Source organism: Lontra canadensis, unplaced genomic scaffold (assembly GCF_010015895.1).
Source record: "Lontra canadensis isolate GAN:19392208 unplaced genomic scaffold, GSC_riverotter_1.0 scaffold56, whole genome shotgun sequence".
NCBI classification, from domain to species: Eukaryota; Metazoa; Chordata; class Mammalia; order Carnivora; family Mustelidae; genus Lontra; species Lontra canadensis.
In genome coordinates this window covers 6,058,298-6,080,940 of record NW_022631050.1, presented here as the reverse complement: position 1 = coordinate 6,080,940, position 22,643 = coordinate 6,058,298, and the positions used below count along the sequence as shown (strand labels likewise).

Here is a 22,643-nt window from a genome sequence, read left to right as displayed (position 1 = left end):
GGAGCCGAGGAGCAGTGACCAGAGGGATGGCTGAGCTTGGTGCTGGACTTGAGCTGGAGGCTTCCCTGTGCTTTCTGGACTCCTGTAGATTGGCGAGCGAGGAGCAAACCTGAGTGGTGGGCAGCGCCAAAGGATCAGCCTGGCCCGGGCCTTATACAGTGACCGGGACATCTATATCCTGGATGACCCCCTCAGTGCCTTAGATGCCCACGTGGGCAACCACATCTTCAACAGTGCTATCCAGAAACACCTCAAGTCCAAGACGGTTCTGTTTGTCACCCACCAGTTACAGGTATGTGGCGTTCTTCCCCAGGCTGCCCACCTCGGCTTAGGAAATCAGAAACAGGGAAGTGGGCTTGGTTCAGGTCCCTCGGTGGAACTCCTTAGAGCTTCCTGGAATCATCAGTGTTTATTTCCTCAGCAAATAGCCCCTGGCCCACTGTACCAATAAAGCTCCTCGTACCAATGTACCAGATGGCCATCTGAATTAGAGATCCTTGGAGCCTGTTAGCTTTTGCATATAAATCAGTAAGTAAAAGGGCTGAGAGGAGTAGGCTGCAACTGGAGTTTGGGCAGAGGGAGTTTGGAAAGCGTCATGTTAGTATCTATATGCAAGTGGGAACTGTTTAAGGAAAACAAGCTCTTTTCCCTCTGTCATGCCAAGACAAGCAGTCACTTGGGAGAGCAGCTCCAGGATGTTGCTGTCTGCTTTGCATATGTTGTCAGTTCTAGGGGGCTTATCCCCCATCCTGCCGCAGAAAATCTCTAACTGTGTGTTTCTGGGCACGGCGAAGGGGTGTGAAGTTTAGTGCGAGTCTCCCATGGCTCTGTCAACAGATCTGTGTCAAAAACCGGAGGCGATGCTCTTTGAACCGCATCACAAGGCACAGTAAACTAAAGCAGGTCTTTCTCGCTCTTGGCACTATTGCCATTTGGGGCCAGATGGCTGTTTGTTGTGGGGGGCCGTCCTGTCCATTGCTGGCCTTTATCCACTAGATGACAGCGGCCCCCCGCTCCCATTGTAGCAACCGAAAAGGGCTCCAGAGTGTGCCAGATGTGCCCTGGGAGGCTCAGTTGTCTCCAGATGAGAAGCCCTGAAGTGGGGAGTGGCAGGAAGGGGGGTGTTGAATGTGTTTGCACCACTTTTTGCAACACTGCGTCGTCCCTGGCTTTGTCTCCAGTACCTGGCGGATTGCGATGAAGTGATCTTCATGAAGGAGGGCTGTATTACAGAAAGAGGCACCCACGAGGAACTGATGAACTTGAATGGTGATTATGCCACCATTTTTAACAACCTGTTGCTGGGAGAGACACCCCCAGTTGAGGTAAGATTCGCATGGCGTTTGTGGGCATCTCCTCTTTCTAGCAAGGGAGACGTGACCAGAGCCAGTGATGGAGAGATCTCAGTTGAACTCCATGTCCATGTCTCATCAGCAGGGGCCCTATTTTCTGGTGACCAAACCCCCATGCTTTAGCTTACATGCTGGTGCTGCTACACAAGAGCAGGATGATGGGGCTGGTGGGCCGGTGGTTTCTGCCACTGAGAACTTATTAGTGAAGCAATGACAGGGAGAAGGACTTGGGCTCAGTGTGTGCTGTTGTTCATTCGTAACTGAGCTTCCTAAACTGTCGTTCCTGAATGAAAATTAGGAAGCTCCTTTTTAAGTAAACGAGTGAATAAGGAGTGGTGGGGAGAGAAATATTGCGTACATTTGGAAATGATCCCTGATGCCTTGGCTGCCTACTTTGGCCCTCATTAGCTGACATCTACTGTGTCCCAGTTACTGGGTTGGACATGTCATAGGTGTCATCCCATGTAGTCATCTTAACGGAGCTCTGTAGCAAAGTAGGATTATCCCCCACTTTTATAGATGAGGCAGTGGAAGATCAGAAACCTTAAGAGCTCACAGTCAAGGGTGGTTTGACGTCACTGTGCTCCTTCAACCCACTATCCCGCCTCCTGTGGCAACACAGAAAGATGGCGGCTTTCCATGGCTTTCCTCTGGGCTTCAGGTTAGGCCAAAACAGGGGTTGTTTAGGCAGAGCTAGCCAAAGAGGTTGTTTTCCTTCTTGTCACCCTGCTCTCATTTTGAGCTCCTTATTCTGTGGTCACCTGAGATTGTAGGGGCACACTCATGCACTCAGCCAGGCTAAAGTCTACTTTTTAAGCTACCAGGTCATTTAATGTCTGCACAGGATCAAAGCAGAGTTACTGGGACCTTTCACAAACAATATGACTCGTGACCAGTGTGTTTAGGCCTCTGGGAATAACGAGCATTCCAGAGAGTCACTAGCAATGTCCACAGAGATGCCCGAAACCACATGTGGATTTCATGATCTCTCGCTCTGACTCTCAGGATGCTTTGGACTCTTCAGAAGTTTTCCTCCTCACTATAGATGTGGAGGGGGGAAATGAGAGGGAGAGAAGTTAAATTAGGAAATGTCCGAGGAGCAAAAGAATATTGAGTCAGTGGACTGCAGCAGAGAGAGCACACCTTAGGAACGTCACTTAACTTTCCTGAGCTTTGGTTTCCTCATCTTAAAAATGGGGGTGGCAGGGCGCCTGGGTGGCTCAGTCGGTTAAGCATCTGCCTTCAGCTCAGGTCATGATCCTGGAGTGCCAGGATCAAGTCCCGCAGTGGACTCCCTGCTTAGCAGGTGGTCTGCTTCTCCCTCTGAACATACCCCTCTCGTGCTCACTGGCTCTCATTCTCTCTCTTTCAGATAAATAAATAAAATCTTTAAAAAAAATGGGGATGACACCTGCTTCTTAGAGTTGTTGCATCAGTTAAATGAAATAATATGTAATCTTACCTTAGTAAGTGGTCAGAAAATGATCATTCTGTCTTTAGTGCATTTATTCACACACAACAGTGAATACAAAACTTAGGTCCCCATCTTGTGTTCTGTCATGACTTTAAATTTTACATTGTTTTCTGTTTTTTTTTTTTCACTGTCAGTTTAAAAAGCCTAGTTGAAGAGCAAGCTGGGATCATGAGGCTGACAAGGACATAGAATTAAATGTAGTAAGCTCAGGATGCCTGACTGACTTAGTCAGTAGAGCACGGGACTGTTGCTCTCAAGGTTGTAGGCTTGTTTTGTTTTTTTAAAGATTTATTTATTTGAGAGAGAGTGCAGAGGGAAAGGGAGAGAGAATCCCAAGCAGAGTCCCCACTGAGCACAGAGCCCAACTCGGGGTTCAATCCCATGACCCTGAGATCATGACCTAAGTGGAAACCAAGAGCCAGATGCTCAGTCAACTATGCTACCCAGGCACCTTGGGGTTATAGGTTTGAGCCCCACATTGGGTGTAGAGACTACTTAAAAGTAAAATCTTTTAAGAAATAAATATGAACTATATTAAAGGAATTTTTTATGTAAAGATAATAAGAAGAACTTCAGAATGGGAGCGTGTAGCCTCAATTATCTCAGGTTCAATCTGGTGAATGTTTATGAAGTCCCTTTATGCCCTATTGTGGCAGTGCTTGGTGCTAGAGCTGGTATTGGTTACCACCATGAGTCAGATGTCATCTCATCCTTGAGGGGCTCGTTGGGAGGTCTCCTAGGGAAGACTGATGCTCTTACGCTCTTACAGAGAACTTTGACACCAGGTCACGTTTGCAGCAACATGCTATCACAGAGTCCTAACCCAGTGCCAGGGAGAACCGGGGAAGCTGTGAATTCATCCTACAGGAGTCTAAGTTGCCTCAGGAAGGATTTAAGATTTGACTCCCTCTGAATGGGGAACAACTGTAACTGAGTTAGGGTGAGGGGAGGGGCATTCCAAGTGAAGAACCAGGGTGGACAGAGGTCCAGAAGTGGGGAATGGCAGTGTGGTGTGAGGAATGGTGTGAAATCCAGTGTGGCTGGAGAGTAAAAGCCACGGGAATAGGAGAGGAACATATGGAGGTAGGCTAGGGCCAGAATGTGGAGGTTTTGCAAAACCAGGCTGAGTTTGAGTGTATCCTGTGGTAGCAGTGGGAAATGGTCAGATGTATGATTGGATTTAGTGATGTGGAGACCAGAGATGAGAGGAAAGGAAATGACCCCAGCCCTAATACTTTGGGCAAGTTGGGAGGGGAGGAGAGCATTGGGAAGAGCAATGTCAATGGACTAACAGGATCAGAATCCAGCTCTCAAGGACGGAAGGACTTGAGGAAGCACAAGAAAGTGGCCCTTTTAAGAGGTTGGGTGTATCTCTTCTTAAGAATAGCAGCAGCCTGAAGATGACTCCCCAGTATGTCCTGTGGACATTGGTCTGAATGGCCATATTGTAACCAGTGACACTTTTTTTTTTTTAATATTAGATTAATTCGAAAAAAGAAACCAGTGGTTCACAGAAGAAATCACAAGACAAAGGTCCTAAAACAGGATCAGTAAAGAAGGAGAAAGCAGTGAAGCCAGAGGAAGGTAATGACCTTTTATGAGATTTTAGATTTGTCATTAAAGTTTATCGGAAAGTATACCAAGTGGTCATTCATAATGTTTGACAGCATTGTGTGTTGTGGAGTCTCTGGCCTTATGTTTCTGGAATAACAAATTCTTGTATAATATTGGGAGATCATGAGGCCCCTTCTGTTGGCTTAAACAGACCAAAGCAGTTAAGAATGACCTTTATTTAATATTTTGCTTTCTCTATGCACTGTGGGTTGTGTCTGTGATCATAGCTGAGTCATCTTGAGTAAGGAGAAATGGAATGATGGTTGGAGGTACACCCATCCTCCTGTGATTCACCTGTGCTCTTTTTTTTTTTTAAGATTTTATTTCAGAGAGAGAGAGCAAGCATGGGCGGGGGGGAGGGGAGTGCCCCTCACCTCTGCTGTTTAAACATCATGCCTTTGGCTTAGGTCATGATCCCGGAGTCCTGAAATCAAGCCCCGAATCAGGCTTCCTGCTCGTGGGGAATCTGCTACTGCCACTCCTTCTGCCCTCCACCCCCCTGCTCCCCACTTATGCTCTCTCTCTCAAATAAATAAAATCTTAAAAAACAAACAAAAGTCAGTGCCAGTCTAGGTTTAGTCACTAGAACAAGCGATTCTTGATCTTAGGGTTGTGAGTTCAAGCCCCACGTCAGGGGTAGAGATCACTTAAAAATAAAAATCTTGAAGCACCTGGGTGGCTCAGTGGGTTAAGCCTCTGCCTTTGACTCTGGTCATGGTCTCAGGGACCTGAGATGGAGCCCCGCATTGGGCTCTCTGCTTAGACAGCTCTCTGCTTAGCCCTCTGCTCTCTTAGCTCTCTGCTTAGCTCTCTGCTTAGCCCCGGCCTACTTGAGATCTCTCTCTGTCAAATAAATAAATAAAATCTTTAAAAAATAAAAGTAAATTTAAAAAATAAAAATCTTAAAAATAAAATAAAAGTCAGTGCCAGTCCAGGCAGAGATGTTCTGGCACCAGCAGTGCCTCCATCTTCCGTAGCTCCCTTGTTAGAATGATACCCTCCTGGCTTTTTCTGATGAGGCTTCAGCTGCGCCCGGCTGAAGAGTTACAGCATAGGCTTTTACTGCTTGGCTTTCACTGGCCAGAGGTCTGGCTCCAGGTTTCTTAAATCCTTTATCTTATCAACTAAAGCAAATATTGAGACTTAGGAAAACTATTTATAATGCCTCAGGCATTTTCACCTTTGTGAATTTTAGGCTGGGCTTATCAGTTTCCTGGAGGGAAAGAACAAAGAGCATAGCCCTGCGGTGAAACTCTCTTTTGTGAGGTCACCTCACGTTAGGAATCTGGACTTTGGCCCAGGGCCTGTCTTCAGTTCCTTGTTCTTGAAACCACACAGATATTTGGTGGGAGCAGTTGACCCTCCTGATTTAGCGCACACCACACAGCTGCTCTCCTTCCTTTCCGCCATTCCCCTTCCTTTCCATAAACCGGGCAGGAGACTGATTTGGGTGTGATTTGAGATACCTGTACAGTGGCAAAACAGCCCAGAAGGCTGAGTCATCTAAGTCCCTGGCACCGGCAGTAGAACCCTGAGGGAACGTTTGTTCTCATCCACAGAGCCCCTATTCTGGATACTCACAAGTCTTAAAGTCCTCCAGGCACGTGAGGCTTGTTCCAAGATAATTGCACGTTGCCCGAGATACAGAGACTCTGGCTTTTTGGAGGGCTGTTTCTCTGTATTAGTCCATCAGCCTCAGTCACCTGACCACCACCCCCCACAACCCAGGGAGCTCTCAGGAGGTACCCTTGAGCCTCTCTCTCCTCCTCAGCCAGTCACCATGGCCTACTGAATTTACCTCCGAACCTCCAACCCCAGGGCCATGACGCTGGTTCTAGCCCCACCATCCTGCAGCTAGAGTGTTAGAGATGCATCTTTTTAAATCTGTCCCCCATGCAGACAGCTGACAGGTCTAGTTAGAAACGGGAGACCCACCAATTCGCTTTCCCATGGGAAGTCTTCCAGGGCCTCCCATTTCACAGCAGTGTTTCCTCATCTTGGTCCTGATAGCGCATGCGTAGAAAATGCCGTTAGTGTACTGAGCACTGGGACGCGTAGACGAGACTTTTCATCTGACCATCCAGAGATCTGTAGTCTGGGATTCAAACCTCCACACACGCGTAGCCCATTCTCCTAAGAAGTTTTTGTCTGAAGGATGAAGTTTAGATGCCTTTGTCCTCTGACCACGGCCTCTGTAGTCAGCCGTGTCTCCTGCCGCCTGTTAGGTGCACTTAGTACTGGTCCGGCCTTGCTGAATTGGCTGGCTGTTTTCCCACTTCTGGGCCGGTGCCCACCTTTTCCCCACCGGGTCAGAGCTGGCGTACCTTTTGAAACCATAGAGAGAGCAGAAAGTCTTTTCTGAAACTGCTCCCCCAAGAGGTTAGGTACTACTGGGTGTTCCCATGCTGCCTTGCATACATCCCCAGCATTGCATTTTAGCATATTTTATTGCCATTATGTGTTTATCTGTGTGTCCTGCCAGACTGCGGAAGGACCCTCCACCAGACCTTAAGGGCAGGGACATGGTCTTAACGGTCTTTGCTGCTGCTCCAGGGCCTCATCCTGGGCCCAGGGCATAGTGGTGCTTAGTAAATGTTCAGTGGGAGAATATTCTAGTAAGGATGAAAGAATTCTAATATAGACCCATGCGGAACTATAGGTTTTCTTTGATTTTGTGCTTCTGTAGGTGACTTAGTTTTGGAAAAGTAGCTCTTTCCTGCTGAGTTCATGTTTCTGTTTTGTTTTTTCCTTACCTAGGGCAGCTGGTGCAACTGGAAGAGAAAGGACAGGGTTCAGTGCCCTGGTCAGTGTATGGTGTCTATATCCAGGCCGCAGGGGGCCCCTTGGCTTTCCTGGTCATCATATCCCTTTTCATGCTGAATGTGGGCAGCACCGCCTTCAGCAATTGGTGGTTGAGTTACTGGATCAAGCAAGGAAGTGGGGTAAGGTGCCTCGTTAATAGGAGAATTATATGTCTCAGGATGTGGCTGTTCCTTTGTATTCTCTGCCCCTCCTTGGGGAAACTGCTCTAATTTTGGCTGGAAAGAACTCATGAGTGGGGATTACCCAGGATGAAAAAATGAGCCCCTCACGTGGCCTCACAGGATAGTTGATCCCTGACCAACTCACGTTAGCAGCAGGACAACTGCAGGCCATCTGCCCTCCTCCACTAGAAAAAAGAGAAGTTGGGGGCAAAGCCTGCCTTGCGTTCACCACAGCCAGGCCCCACGGCCATTATCTTGCCCCTCCTTGGAGCTGAGAATGACCCCGAGAAGGAGTTCTTGGCTGTCCTTAGGAGTCCTGCCTCACAGAGCCTTGCCTCCAAACAGAATGCCACAGTGACACATGGGAACAAGACGTCTGTGAGCGGCAGCATGAAGGACAACCCTCTCATGCAGTACTATGCCAGCATCTACGCCCTCTCCATGGCCGTCATGCTGATCCTGAAAGCCATTCGAGGAGTTGTCTTCGTCAAGGTATGCAGTGGTGGCTTCTGTGTCTACTCTCCCTAGTGACTGTGGTCAGCCTCTCAGATTAATTCGGAGCAGGGGAGCCCCTCTGAAGCAGGACAGCCCTAGCTGAAATGACCTGTATCCCTTTAGCCTCAGGCTCTTCTGAGTCCCCATCTCTTGCTTCCGTGACCGTTTGCCCTTCTCCAGCTTTGCGAGGGCATGTCCCCTGGAGCTGTGACCTGGATAGACAGGAGCTGAGTCTGCAGGAGTCCCTGGGTCTCTGGGCCCTGATCACTTTGTCCTCTACTCCTCAGGGCACACTGCGAGCCTCCTCCCGGCTCCATGATGAACTTTTCCGAAGGATCCTTCGAAGCCCTATGAAGTTTTTTGACACCACCCCCACGGGGAGGATTCTCAACAGGTTTTCCAAAGACATGGATGAAGGTATTTCTCACGGCTTCATTTGTGTGCTGGGCCACAAGCTGCAGCTCCCTGTGCTCTGCAGCCTTCTAGATGACCCTCCAGGCATTCCCATCTGTCCATCCTTACGTTCTGCTGGGGGCCACACCAGGACCAGTTTAGTTTTAGACTTTTCTCCAGGTTGCAGCTTGTACTTGGGCTAAGGACCCACCTGATTTTTTTCACCTGTCATCTAAGTTCTCATCTGACCTCACTTAAGCTGAAAACAAGTCCAGAGGCTCAAGTTGGCATAAATACTTTGTACAGGAGGATCTGAGATTCCAAAAGATGTTTACTTTGGGGGTAGCATGTTGGTTCCTGGACACTTACAACCTCTGGCAGGTTTTCTGGATGCCGCATGGGCTGTGCCAGCACCGGAACTCAGCTCCTTCTCATAGCCCAGAAAATAGTGATGGCCCCTGACATTTACGGTGGGCTTCCTGTGTAACCAGCTGTGTGCCAAAGGTTCTAGATACATTATCCTCATCCTCAACAGAGCCCTGTGGGATGGGTATTGATTGACCCACTGAATACAGGGGAAAGTTGATGTCCAGAAAGATTAAATAACCTCCCCAAGAGTACACAGCTATTAGATAACAAAACTGGGAACTGAGCCCAGATCTTTTCAGCCTCGAGCTAATGCTTTTAACTATCACCGTGGGCTGCCTCCAGGGGCATTTGTTTAGATGCTGATAAAGCCAATGTAAAGCTGTGGCTGGAGGTAACAAGGGATCAGAACCATCACTGATACACAGAACTAATGTGTACACGCACACACAGGCACGCAAATAAATGGAGAAAAGGTGGAAAGAAAAAAAATCAGTGCTATTGACATGTCTGGGATTTTCATGAAGATACTTCAGCCAAAAAAAAAAAAAAGGTGGGGGGAGGTGGGGAGTGAGGAGATAGTCCAGAGGAAATGAAGAAAATGTTCGTAACTTCTGAAGGTTCTATGCTCTTCTTTTGATTTTTGTGTATGCTTAAATTTTTCCATAGTAAAAGCTTCTCAAATGTTAGCAGCAGTTTATTGGTATTGGTAAGACTAAAGATTATGTTTGCTTCTAGCATATTTATTTTCCAAATGTTTTACAACAAACATATATTATTTTTAAAGAGAAAATCGTTTATAGGGATTGGGTTGCCTCCTAAACCCAGGAGAGGGTCTAGGGGAGAAAGATCATTTAGATTTCCTTGGGACAAGAAGAATTCGATCAACCAGGTTTCTAGATTTTTCTCTGCTTTGAAAGACAACACATACAGTTCAGATAGAGAGTTTGTGGAACCTCTTTGTGTTTTTTAAAAACTGCGGTCTCATTTTTCCTATGTGTAGATCCCAGCTGTCTGACATTTGTTCCCTTGTTGTCTCCCCAGTCGATGTACGCCTGCCGTTCCAGGCCGAGATGTTCATCCAGAATGTCATCCTTGTGTTCTTCTGTGTTGGAATGATCGCTGGGGTTTTCCCATGGTTCCTGGTGGCGGTGGGGCCCCTCTTCATCCTCTTCTCAGTTCTGCACATTGTCTCCAGGTAAACAAGAGATGTTCATGTCTTCCAGGGATGAAGCCAGGGTGGTCTGTCTACCGCTGTGACTCAGAACTCGTTCTCTCTCTAGGGTCCTGATTCGAGAGCTGAAACGTCTGGACAATATCACACAGTCCCCTTTCCTCTCCCACATCACATCCAGCATACAGGGCCTTGCCACCATCCATGCCTACAACAAAGGGCAGGAATTTCTGCACAGGTCAGTGCTGATGGCAGCGGGAGGGTGCAAAGGGGAGTCAGCATCCCTACACTGAATTTAAGTCTAAGAGGCCCTTTAAGTCCAGAGTTGGAGATTGTAAAGCTCATTACCGAGAGTATTACTGGTACAATGGTTTCTGACTAAAATTCATTCACTTGTTGGAACTCCTTTCTAAGCAAATGAGAAGACAAAAACATTGGTTTGGAGTCTATTGGCTCTGGGCTCCAAATGGAATGTTGGAACGAGGTTTTCTTTTCTTTTCTTTCTTTTTTTTTTTTTTTGAACAGTGATGGTCATTGACATTAGACTGATATTTTAGCTGCTGAATATTATTTAGTTGAGAAATGTATGTACATAGTCATTGTGGAGATTTGTATTAACAAGATTGGAACTAACTTAAATGTCCTTCCAGAGAGAGCTGGGTATATAAGCTCTGGTTCTCCCATATAGAATATTACGTGGACCTTAAAAAGAATGAGATGGGCCGCCTGGGTGGCTCAGTGGGTTAAGCATCCGACTCTTGATTTTGGCTCAAGTCAAAATCTCAGGGTTGTGAGTTCGAGCCCTGCTTTGATTGGGCTCTGTGCTCAATGGGGAGTCTGCTGGAGATTCTCTGCCTCTCCCACTGCCCTGACCCACCACTCGTGCGCACGCTTTCTCTCTCAAATACGTAGATCTTAAAAAAGAATGGGACAGTTCTATAGGTACTGATATGGAGCGATCTCTAAAATGCATTTGTGAAAGAGCAAGGTACAAAGTGTGTGTATGGTGTGTTCCCTTTTACGTATGTGTTTATACCTATAACATTTAGAACATGCCTGAAAGGATACGCAGGAAGTGCTAGTTGCCGCTGGAGAGGGGAACTGAATAGCTGCATGGGCAGGACAGAAACTGACTTCTATTGGTAAAACTTTTTATGCCATATAGATATTCTATCCTATGTATGCATTGTCTATTCCAAAAGCTAATTAATGTTTGTTCCAAAAATTAAGTAATTAATTTTAAAAAGAAAATCTAGAATTGAAAGCTTAGTTTAGGGGTGCCTGGGTAGCTCAGTCGGTTGAGTGTCTGACTCTTGATTTTGGCTGAGGTCATAATCTTGAGACCAAGCCCCACATCTGGCTCTGTGCTGGGCCTAGAGCCTGGTTGGGATTCTCTCTCCCTCTCCCTCTGTCCCTCCTCCCCCACCCCGACTTGCTCTCTTAATCTCCCCCTTCCCCCCTAAAAAAGGGCCTCAAAAGTGAAAATGGAGTTACCCTATGACTCAGCAATTTCTTTACTGGGTATTTACCCCAAAGATACAAATATAGTATTCTGAAGGGGCACCTGCACCCCAATGTTTATAGCAGCACTGTCCACAATAGCCAAACTATGGAAAGAGCCCAGATGTCTATCGAGAGATGAATGGATCAAGAAGATGTGGTGTATACATACAATGGAATATTACTCAGCCATCAAAAAAAAAAGAAATCTTGCCATTTGCAATGACATGGATGGAACTAGAGGGTATTATGCTAAATGAAATAAGTCAGTCAGAGAAAGACAATTATGTTTCACTCATAGGTGGAATTTAAGAAATAAAACAGATGCATGTAGGGGGAAGAGAGGAAAAAATAAAACAAGGTGAAATCAAAGAGGGAGACAAACCATGAGAGACTTTTTTTTTAAAAGATTTTTATTTAACACACACACAGAGAGTAGGCAGAGAGGCAGGTGGGGGGGGGCAGGAGGAAGCAGGCTCCCCGCTGAGCAGAGAGCCTGATGCGGGGCTCCATCCCAGGACCCTAAGACATGACCTGAGCTGAAGGCAGAGGCTTAACCCCTCTGAGCCACCCAGACCCCCCACCATGAGAGACTCTTAACCATAGGAGACAAACTGAGGGTTGCTGGAGGGGAGGTGTGTGGGGTAACAGGGTGATGGGCATTAAGGAGGGCACATGATGTAATGAGCACTGGATGTTATATGTAACTGATGAATCACTGAACTCTGCCTCTGAAACGAATGCATTTATATTAATAATCAAATTTAAATAAAAAAGTTTAGGTTAAACAACTCAGAAAAATAATCCTCGCTTTAAGAGAAGAACAGTAAAATAGACTCCATGCATGTGTATGTACATACACACCTACATTTAAGTGTATTGGAAAAAATGCTCGGAGAAGATATGGCAGACTATTAACCCTGAGTGGTGAGAATACTATATTTTCTTTACTGCATTTACTAAATTTTCTCCAAATATCTTATATAAAGAGGAAGAGAGGTGTTTGTTTTTTTGTTGTTGTTTTTTTTTAAAAAACAAAACACATTTGCCTGGCAGGACTTCCTGCTCTGGGGTTCTAACTATATGTGTGACATCCAGGCCTTTGGATGGGGTCTGATCCACTCTCTAGGACCCCTGGTGAAAGTCGTGTCTCCCTCCTTCAGTGGCAGAGGTTATCCAGGTCTCTTTTGCTGCAGTTTTTGCTGTGGTTCTGTGCTCCACAGCCTTGGAAACAAGTACCATTTTGCCCAACAGCAGTGCGTCAGCAGACATTTTCCACTTCGCCATTTTCAGTCTTCGAGTTTATCTTCCAGGTCTGAGGGCATTTCTGCAGTTTGCCTGTGTAGCCTGTTCCCTTGAGGAAGGAACCCCTGACCTAAGACATTTTTCTAAAGCTTAGCCAGCCTCTTATTTGGTCTCCTTTCCCTGTGCATTCATTCTGTCATTAACATGTTTTTCCCTAACATCTTGGAACATGTTTCTTTGAAGGGATAAAACTAGAAAACCCCAAGTCGTACTGTGTGCGGAGCCTGGAATACTCTGTAGTCCTTTGATTTCCATATCCTCCTCCTAACGACAGACAGGAAGTACTCACAAGTTGTTCCTCCGTCCGTAATTCCCACCAGAGCAGTGACATCACCCGCTTTCAGGATGCTGTGGTACTTTGTTTGCCTGTCAGGTGTTCTCTCGCTCTCACAGGTACCAGGAGCTCCTGGATAACAACCAAGGTCCTTTCTTCCTGTTCACGTGTGCAATGCGGTGGCTGGCTGTGCGGCTGGACCTGATCAGCATTGCCCTGATCACCACCACCGGGCTGATGATCGTTCTTATGCATGGGCAGATTCCCCCCGCCTACTCGGGTCTTGCCATCTCCTACGCCGTCCAGGTCAGTCTCGGGAATGGAACTTATGCTCACTTGAGTCCTGTGCTGGCCTAGGAGAGGCATGGTAGGGGGTTCTGCCTCAGCCTTTGAGACTCCTAGAGCTTTTGCCCACCTGCCTTCTTAGTGACAGCCTGGACTTGGCCGGGGCGGGGAAGATGGGAGAGAGGTAAGAGTGGTATATAGGAACAAAGGGATTTAAGTCGGTTGCACGTGTTTAAGAAATAGGTGCCATTTATTTATAAATAAACACGATTTTGAAAATGGTTTCTTAAATACAGGTTTCTATGTTCACCACCCTCTCATCTCTGGCCTCTTCCTGGTCTTCTAAGAAATACTGTGTCCTCATTATGCTTCTTATATGCATTTTATTTTCAGGCCCCAGATTTTCCCAAAACCGTTACATATGTAGACCCGGCCCCTAGGGATCGTTTATGGGTCTTTCGTTAAATAGCTCAGAGAACAGTTGGGAACTTGAGCACTAAGTATTTGAAGATGTTAAGGAATTATTACTAATTTTTAAGATGTCAACATGGTATTGGACAATGGTATTATGTTCTTAAAGAGTCTTTATATGTTAGAAAGATCCAAGCTGAAATATTTAAGGTTGAAAGGATAGGATGTCTGGGATCTGCTTTCCCATGACGCAGAGGGGTGGTGTGCTATAGACGAAACAATATTGTCTCTAAGTTGACAGGTTGTTAAGGTCATGGAGTTCATTATACTGTCCTTTCGAGTGCTGTATATGTCTGATATTTTTCCAAATGTCAGAAAGACCAAAACAAGTAAGTAGGCAAAGAAAACCAAGAAGAGCTCATGTATCTTCACAGATTCCCAAAGATGTCTGTCCAAGTTATATAGAATTATTTGATCACTGGAAGGGGAAGGATATGTGTTCTCTGTAGCAGGGTTCAGGGTCCTCAGTCTGAGATGCCCAGGGAATCTACATTTCACTAGTTGGTCTCAGGGCAATACATCTCTCCATTAGTTGTGGCTGCCCGAGCAGGTGTGGGCTGCTCGGAAGGAAGCCCAGAAGTTGTTCAGCTGCAACTGTGTGTGCTGGAAGTGTAAAGATGGATGGAAAGCCCTCGGAGGCCGGTGGGGGGGGGTGGTCAGTGCCAGCAGTCCCACAATACCACCTGCTTTCACTGAGAATTGCTTTTGATTGGGGGATAATGGCCATTGTGTTAAACATTTTGAGAATGACTCAGTCTGTTCAACTAGCTGCTACAGGTGCCCGGCTCGCTGGGGTATTGAGCTGTAATCCCCTAGGTAGAAGAGGTTTTCTAGTGTTGGCCTGACATGTATTCGTAATGAATTCCTTCCTGGATTTTGCTTTCCATTATCAGTTAACGGGGCTGTTCCAGTTCACTGTTAGACTGGCATCCGAGACAGAAGCCCGCTTCACCTCAGTGGAAAGAATCAACCACTACATCAAGGTCAGGATGCGAAAGCCTCTTACTGTGATCTTGATCCTTTGTGGGGTCCTTTTACCCTTTTGCTGCCTCAGGTGGAGGTGCAAGGAGGATGCTTGTTTTCTCACAGGCGAGGACCAGCATTCTCTTCAGCCTGTGTGCAATGGAGAAGAGATTATCTTAAGACTTTCTAAATGTTTTTATGAATTGTGTCTAAGAATGTACGTCATTTTCCTTATGCCGTATAAAACCATGTAGTTTTTTAAATCTTATTCTAGTTTACTTGTTCTTTTTTTTCTTTTTGAAGATTTTATTCATTTGAGAGACAGAGAGTGCATAAGCTGGAGGAGAGGCAGAGGGAGAAGCAGATCCCCGCTGAGTGGGGAGCCCAGTGCGGGACTCCATCCCAGGACCCCGGGATCACGACTTGAGCTGATGGCAGATGCTTAACAGACTGAGCCCCCCAAGCGCCCCTAGTTCACTTGTCCTTAACCAAGGATGGCCGTCGGTATCCCCCACTGAGCTCTAGGTAGAGACAGACGTGGGCCTCATCTCTGGAGATTCTGATACCGTCGATCTGATCTGATACTGTCAACCCAGGCATCTGACGTTTTGGAAGCTCCATGGCCAATTCTAAACTGCATTCCTGGTTTAGAAACCAGTTAATTTCATTGATACTGAAATGAACCGACTCTTCCCACCTTCCCTCAGTAACCCTTCAGTGCCACCTCAGGACAGCGCCTTGCGGCCAGGTCATGTCCTAGCTGGGACACACACTGAAAGTGGTTTTCTGAAGAGAGAAGCAGAGTCACAAGTAGTTAAGGGTCTCGAGGGTAACTCAGTTCAGAGCAGTTACATATTTTGTGAACTGCCCAAAGATTTATCAGCATTTAGATCATGGTTTATGTGAGAAGAATATATCCCAATTTCCAAATAATGGACTTAGAAACGGAGTTTCCGTTTCTACCCTTTCCGCTGAGAACTAGCATATTATGTAAATTGCATTTTCCAGCAGACATGCTTCCCTGAACTGTTTTGACAATGATCCTCATTAATTGTAAGACATTGCTTAAATTTACGAATTCTTATTCTCAGAAAGAAGGACACATAGCTATCCATGGCAGACAGATATCTGCTAATAGCTATTCCTTTTATTTTATTTTTATTTTATTTATTATCCATTGGCTTCTTTGCCCAGTGCCCATGTCTGTGGATAGTATGTGGGTGTATCTGTGGGTATGTAGTGTTTGATTTAATATTGCTATTGGTGAGAGTCTCTTGCTAAAGAGGTCAGGGTGATGGTCAGCTGTAGCAGAGGGGACCCTGCACAAACCAGTCACATTTCTGAGGACTGGCTCTCACTGCCAGTGCCCAACCTGGATGCCTCTGCCAACATGAAGCCCTTCCAGTTTGGAGTTCATGACGTCAGTCTCCACCCACCCTCCTGCCCTGCCCCACACCCCCACCCCTGCCTAGAGCTCCACCACTATTGGCTTTCACTGCCCTAGGAGGCTGTAAGGTCCTGTGATTAGTTGCCAGAGAATTTTCAAACTTGCAAGATGGGACTGTTGGTAACAAAAACTACCCAAGCAGTCACATGGAACACAACATTTTAAAAGCTAAATGGATTTCCACGATTCTCTAATCTGGTCCCCATGACTTACAGATGAGAAACTAAGACCTAGAGTGAAGAAGTGATCTGTCCAGAACACATAGCGATTGGTGGCAGACTGGGCTTCGAGCCCATGTCCCCTGGGGTGACTGACATGTCAGAATGCCAGGATCTGATGAAATGTTTAGTAAATGGTAGTTTCCTTCCTTTGGGTTTAGGCCATTGGCTTTCAAATGGTGGAATCTTGTCTCAAGTAGAGTATTCTGAAAGAATTCCAATAAAAAGTGGTCTGTTTGAGGAGCTGTGGAAGGCCTCATGCCACACCCTTGGCCTCCAAGACCACAGTTTTGTGAAGAAATTCCATAAGACACTGCCTTCCCCAAGATGCTGCTTAGCTGCCACTGTAAACTGCTAAGTGTAAAGTTAGTCTCCATTGCACTCTGTGTGGTTTAGTGGTGATAAGCATTTACTGCCAAGGGCATCTTCTGTGGGAAGGGAAGAGGGCAGTGGCTGCTTCTATGTGGCTGCTGTGGCTGTCTGGGTTTTACTTCTCTTTGAAAGCCTTGCAGCTCCCACAGAATCTGGTCAGTCTGACCCAGCCACTTCTGTCTCCCCAGACTCTCTCTTTGGAAGCACCTGCCAGGATTAAGAACAAGGCTCCCTCCCCTGACTGGCCCCAGGAAGGAGAGGTGAGCTTTGAGAATGCAGAAATGAGGTACCAAGAAAATCTCCCTCTGGTTCTGAAGAAAGTATCCTTCACGATCAAACCCAAGGAGAAGATTGGCATCGTGGGACGGACCGGATCAGGTAAGAGTGAGCCAAGGCCTCTGGAGAAATATTGGAACCTATCAGAGTTGAGCGTGGACCCCATGATTTACTGTTTATTGAATATCCCTCTCATGCCTTCAGATCAGCCCCATATTAATGAGTGATGGCTAAGGTCTCCCTGAAGCCAATTTTCTCAGTGTATTCTCAACCCTGCTTTTGTTATACTTAGTGCTATTTCTGGTCATAAAAGTATACATTCTCAATGCAGAATAATTGGAGTATGTAGCGAAGGACAAAAGGGGAAAAGCACCCATAACTCCACTACCCAGAGATGGTTGCCGTTAATATTTTTTGGTGGGTATCTTGTCAGACTTTTCTTTTTTTTAAGATTTTATTTATTTATTTGGAAGAGAGCAACAGCACAGGCAGGGGGAGGGGCAGTGGGACAGGGAGAAGCAGACTCCCTGCTGAGATCCTCCCAGACCCTGAGATAATGACCTCAGCTGAAGGTAGCCACCCAAACAACTGAGCCAGACGTGTTCCTTGTCAGACTTTTTCTGTCAACAAATATGTTTACAAAAATGGGGTCATTTTACACACACTGTCTCATGGCCTGCCTTTAAATCTACCAAATATTTTTCCATGTCAATTAATAGCCTGTGACATGAATTCTATGCAGCAGGATATAAAATTCCATTTTATGAGGTACCACAATTTTTATTATATGGCACTGAGGTTGTCAGGTTTTCACTATTATAAGTAGTACTGCAGTGAATATCCTTATTTCTGTGAGGTCAAAACACACAAAAGATGTAAGGCGTCTGTGACATAATGCCAGTGTTGCCTTGTATTTATCGGACACTAATGTAGCTCTAAAAAGGAACCTGTGTTCTTTGAAGACCGAAATTATTTTCTTGATCTGACATCAGTTGCAAAGAAGTAGAGAATTGGCTCTTATTTTAGGCGTTCTGCTTCGCACTTAAGAATCCTATTACTTCTATGCTCTTTAGATTTCTAGGGTCAGGATTTGAGTAATTCATTTCCTTCCCTCTTTCCTTCCCTAATAACATTTCAAAGACTGAGGCTTGTTTTCATTTACTGACCACTTCACCTGGTATAAGAAGTCTCTCTGGTTCGCTTCTCATCAGCTTTTGGGGCTCGTTGCTTCCTTGTCAAAACTCTTCTAGCTTTGTTTCTTTCTATTAAAAATAAAACCAAACCTCTTGTATCTTTTCTGGCCAGTTTACTTTAAAGAACCTGCTAAGAAGAGAAGAAAAAGCCATTTCCTGCTTCCTGTTTGAAGGAATTTTCTCATGTCAGAACAATACAATATCTATAGGATTTTTACGCTGCAAGAGAATTTCTAGTCCAGGAAGGTGGCTGTCCCCAAAGCTCTTTCTTTGCTTTCTCCCTCAAATTCCCTCTACTACATTGGCTCCCAGGGGTACCCTGCTCTCCTGAAAGCTCTGACTGATGTCCCTCTCCTGTGATTCCCCTTAACACAGGTAAGACAGACTGAGCTCTTCATTAAGACTTCATTAAACCAGGGGCACCTGGGTGGCCCAGTCTGTTGAGCGTCTGACTCGGTTTTGGCTCACGTCATGATCTCAGGGTCATGAGATTGAGCCGCATGTCCATGCCCAGTGCGGAGTCTGCTTGTCCCGTTGCTCCTTCCCCCTCTCATGTTCTCTCTCTCTTAAATAAATAAATAAAATCTTTAAAAAAAAAAAAAAGGGCTATAAAGCCATAAGTAGTTACAGGAGAAAAACAGGAAAAAATAAAGTAATTATTTAAATAGCCTGACTTACAAAGTCTAAACTCTAATCCTAGCAAGCTTTTTCAGAGGCTCTTAGACCCTTATCCTGCCGTGGCCATCGTCAAGGACCTCACTACAAGGACTTCATGGCCTCTCTTACTAGCATATCCATCAGTGCGAAGGTAGTCCAGCTTCAGAGAACTATTAAATCTTCCAGCCCGGCTAGCATCTTTTGTCAAAGTGGAACAACTTGATTTTTTTTTTTTTTTTTTAACAGCATGGTGATTCCTTTTTTTTTTTTAAGATTTTACTTATTAGAGAAAGCATGAGCATGGGGAAGGGGCAGAGGGAGAAGCAGACTCCCTGCCAAGCAGGGAGCCCAATGCAGGGCTCCATCCCAGGACCCCAGGATCAGGACCCAAGCTGAAGGCAGACACTCAACCAACTGGACCACCCAGGCGCACCTCAGACCCACTTTTCTATCACAGTTCCTTTTCATGATAGAGTCAACTACAACACATATTTACTCCTTCCCTGTGAGCTTATGCAAGAATGGTAGGAGGTCTTGTTTTGTTTCTCTCTCACCTACGGTAATGGGACAGGAGAGAGAGAAAACATCTTGTCCTCCCGTTTGCTCCTAGCTGCTGGCTCTAAGAACTCTGTTCTCCTCACTTTGCCTGAGATGTGTGAAAGCCTGTGTACCCACTCACAGGGTGAAAAGCAGGCGTTGTTCTAATTTACTCTCATGAAAGTGTGGTAGCACCTCAGACTCCTCGGGCTGAAGCTGTGTGATTTAAATGTATATTTTTGTATATACAGAGCATTTTTTTCTGTTTCTGGCTATCACTTTCTACATCATCCTAGTTAATCAGATGAAATAATAATTGAATAGAGCTAGAAAAATGAAATGATTTTGCCCAGGGTGGTGTTGGAGGTTTGAAACCAATTTCTGTTTTCACAAAATTTGCTCATTGAGCTACTTTTCTGCATGTCTTTTGACTCCTCAGGGAAATCCTCTCTGGGGATGGCCCTCTTCCGTCTGGTGGAGTTATCTGGAGGCTGCATCAAGATCGATGGCGTGAGAATCAGTGATATTGGCCTTGCTGACCTCCGAAGCAAGCTGTCCATTATTCCTCAAGAGCCAGTGCTGTTCAGTGGCACCGTCAGGTGAGGACCCGAGCAGCCGTGGGCTCCGTGCTGCATTTTGAAGCCAGGTGGGCACAGGAGAGCCTCCGTGTAGGACTGAGATCAAGGGACCTCTAGTCTAGTGCTCTTCCTACCACCGTGTACTTCTCCCTGCAGAAGGAAGGGGCAGCTCCACAAAACGGGGGCTGAGGGCCCTGCCGCACGTGGTGAAGAAGTCAGAGAGATTTGGGCTCAGATCTCTGCTCTGTGACTTCAGACAAGTTACCTGACCGAACCTAAGCTCACTCCCTCATCTGTGAAATGGGGACACTACTAAGGGCTGTCATTGTGGAGAATGAAGAAGTTGCACAAATTATGCAGTCACCAACCCTGGCACATGGTGGCAGTGGACAGTAGCAGCTCGTCAGCCTCATCCCATCAACCTTTGTATTCCTTCCACTCCGTATTGTCATCTGTCCTACATGTGCTCCAACTTGCAGTTCTCATGGCAGTTTTCAGGCATTGTTATCACTCATGGGTTTTCGTGTTACAGTATCTTGCCCCACCTTTGATTCTGACTCTGGAATGATGTCTCTCTCTCTCTCTCTCTCTCTCTCTCTCTTAAATCTGCCAGGGTGTCTTAAGATAAAATTCCTCCTTTTTTTATTATTTTTATTAACATATAATGTATTATTTGCCCCAGGGGTACAGGTCTGTGAATTGTCAGGCTTACACATTTCACAGCACTCACCATATCACATACCCTCCCCAGTGTCCATAACCCAACCACCCTCTCCACATACACCCCCCGGCCCCCAGCAACCCTCAGTTTGTTTTTTGAGATTAAGAGTCTCTTATGGTTTGTCTCCCTCCTGATCCCATCTTGTTTTTTAAAGATTTAATTTATTTATTCGAGAGAGAGAGCGCATGAGCCAGGGGGAAGGAGCTGAGGGAGAGGGAGAAGCAGACTCCCCCCTGGGGCTTGATCCCAGGACCCTGGGATCATGACCTGAGCTGAAGACAGACGCTTAACAACTGAGCCACGCAGGCACTCCTAAGATTCTTCCTCTTGACCTGTTAAAATAGTAACTAAGAAAGACGTATATTTAATCCCATTGACTTTCCCTATACCTTATCCTACCCTCACCCTTAGTCTTAAGCTTTTGCCTCCTTGAAACAGTGGGTTTCTATAATTCCTGTACATGTCTATTCGAGTTGCTTGTCTTTTGAACTAAAAATAGCTTTAACTATATAGCTGACCTAGATTGGACTTCTATTTTTTTAATTAAATTAAATTTCTTTAATTTTTAGCAGTCTTCAGAAAAATTGGTACCAACTTAATTTCAAATAACCATGGCCTTGTCTTTAAAATTCGGTCCCCTCCCTTTCTTTGGAAATAGCACCTGAACTCACTGATTCAAGGAGGTTTGTTAGACAGAGTGAATTCTCACCAACCCCATTGTAGGGTCAACACACTTGGGTATATTATTTTGGCATTTTCTCTAAACACTAATGAATTTGGGCAGCATAGATTGGATCTGTTGATGATGCTCAGTCATTCTCTTTGGGTCCTGAGATAATAAGGTCAAACAAATGTCAGAAGAGAATTTGAATTTATTGAAGACTCAGGTCTAAAATTAAGAAGTCAAGAGGTGGGGGCATCTGGGTGGCTCAGTGGGTTAAGCCTCTGCCTTCGGCTCAGGTCATGATCACAGGGTCCTGGGATTGAGCCCCGCATCGGGCTCTCTGCTCAGCGGGGAGCCTGCTTCCTCCTCTCTCTCTGCCTGCTGCTCTGCCTACTTGTGATCTCTGTCAAATAAATAAATAAAATATTAAAAAAAAAAAAGTTGAGGTGTTGCCAAATCTGCTCTTCTCTCCTGTAAATTCCTATTTTTAGATGCCACAAGAATGTCTTTGAGAATTTAACTGGCCTTATAATTTCTGGCTCAGGACAAAAGAACCATTTTTTCGTTATCATTTGGAAAAGAATTAAGAAAAGCAATGTATTGAACTTGACTCTCTTAAATATATTGCCACCAAGAAGCCTTACTTTTCGTTTGTAAATTTCACAGCTCTTCGTTTGGGGCTGTGAATCAGGGGCTTCTAGAGTGAATGGTTAAGTGCTTGTTTGGGCAGCAGGTATACGAGAATTGATGGTTAAGAACTGACCTGCTGGTGTGTGCAACCACTGTTCGTAGAAACTCAGGGAAGTGCAGCTTCCCTGGGAGTCGGGGCCATTTGTTACCAGCTCTAGAGACATGATGCTGCTTGATGGACAAGCTTACAGTTGGTATGCTGCTGCCCAGAGTTTTTCGTTACTGAGCTCAGACTGCTATTTGGGCAGTCAACTGTACAAATTTAGGAAATCATATCAGTTTCATGTTCTGCCAGCTGTAATTTTGTCTTTTTAAGTCAGGAGTAGAGCCTGAGGACAAATTAAATCCCAGACCTACCGTCTTTCTCCCTTTATCCTCTCAGGTCTCATATAAATCCCAAAGAACATTCAGCTTTTGGTGCTCTTTTGCTTTTCTTAGAAAATTAGAAAGCCTATCAACAGTTTCCCAAGACAAGGGCAGGATAGATCGGCTATTTCTCAGTGATCTCCCGGAGACCCTGAACATGGAAACTATCTTTATTGCCATTAGCCAGCAGTAAAGGGTGGATCCACCTCCTTGAGATACCAACACGCAGTTAAAACATAAGGAACTCTCAAGGCCCTGTGTGGCACAGTCAGTT

At 45.7% G+C, this 22,643-nt stretch overlaps 1 protein-coding gene across 4 annotated transcripts in view; it reads left to right on the top strand.

Moving 5' to 3' along the window:
* Window positions 1-22,643, top strand: part of ABCC5 (ATP binding cassette subfamily C member 5) — an 88,705-nt gene that overhangs the window by 53,503 nt on the left and 12,559 nt on the right. For all 4 annotated transcript variants that reach the window (XM_032875474.1, XM_032875475.1, XM_032875476.1 and 1 more), the window contains 12 exons: window positions 89-292; window positions 1,182-1,325; window positions 4,308-4,410; window positions 7,198-7,382; window positions 7,770-7,916; window positions 8,207-8,336; window positions 9,723-9,876; window positions 9,962-10,090; window positions 13,051-13,237; window positions 14,581-14,670; window positions 16,876-17,065; window positions 19,790-19,949. In XM_032875474.1, the coding sequence (XP_032731365.1) occupies window positions 89-292; window positions 1,182-1,325; window positions 4,308-4,410; window positions 7,198-7,382; window positions 7,770-7,916; window positions 8,207-8,336; window positions 9,723-9,876; window positions 9,962-10,090; window positions 13,051-13,237; window positions 14,581-14,670; window positions 16,876-17,065; window positions 19,790-19,949 (1,823 nt within the window). The remainder of the gene's footprint in view (window positions 1-88; window positions 293-1,181; window positions 1,326-4,307; window positions 4,411-7,197; window positions 7,383-7,769; window positions 7,917-8,206; window positions 8,337-9,722; window positions 9,877-9,961; window positions 10,091-13,050; window positions 13,238-14,580; window positions 14,671-16,875; window positions 17,066-19,789; window positions 19,950-22,643) is intronic.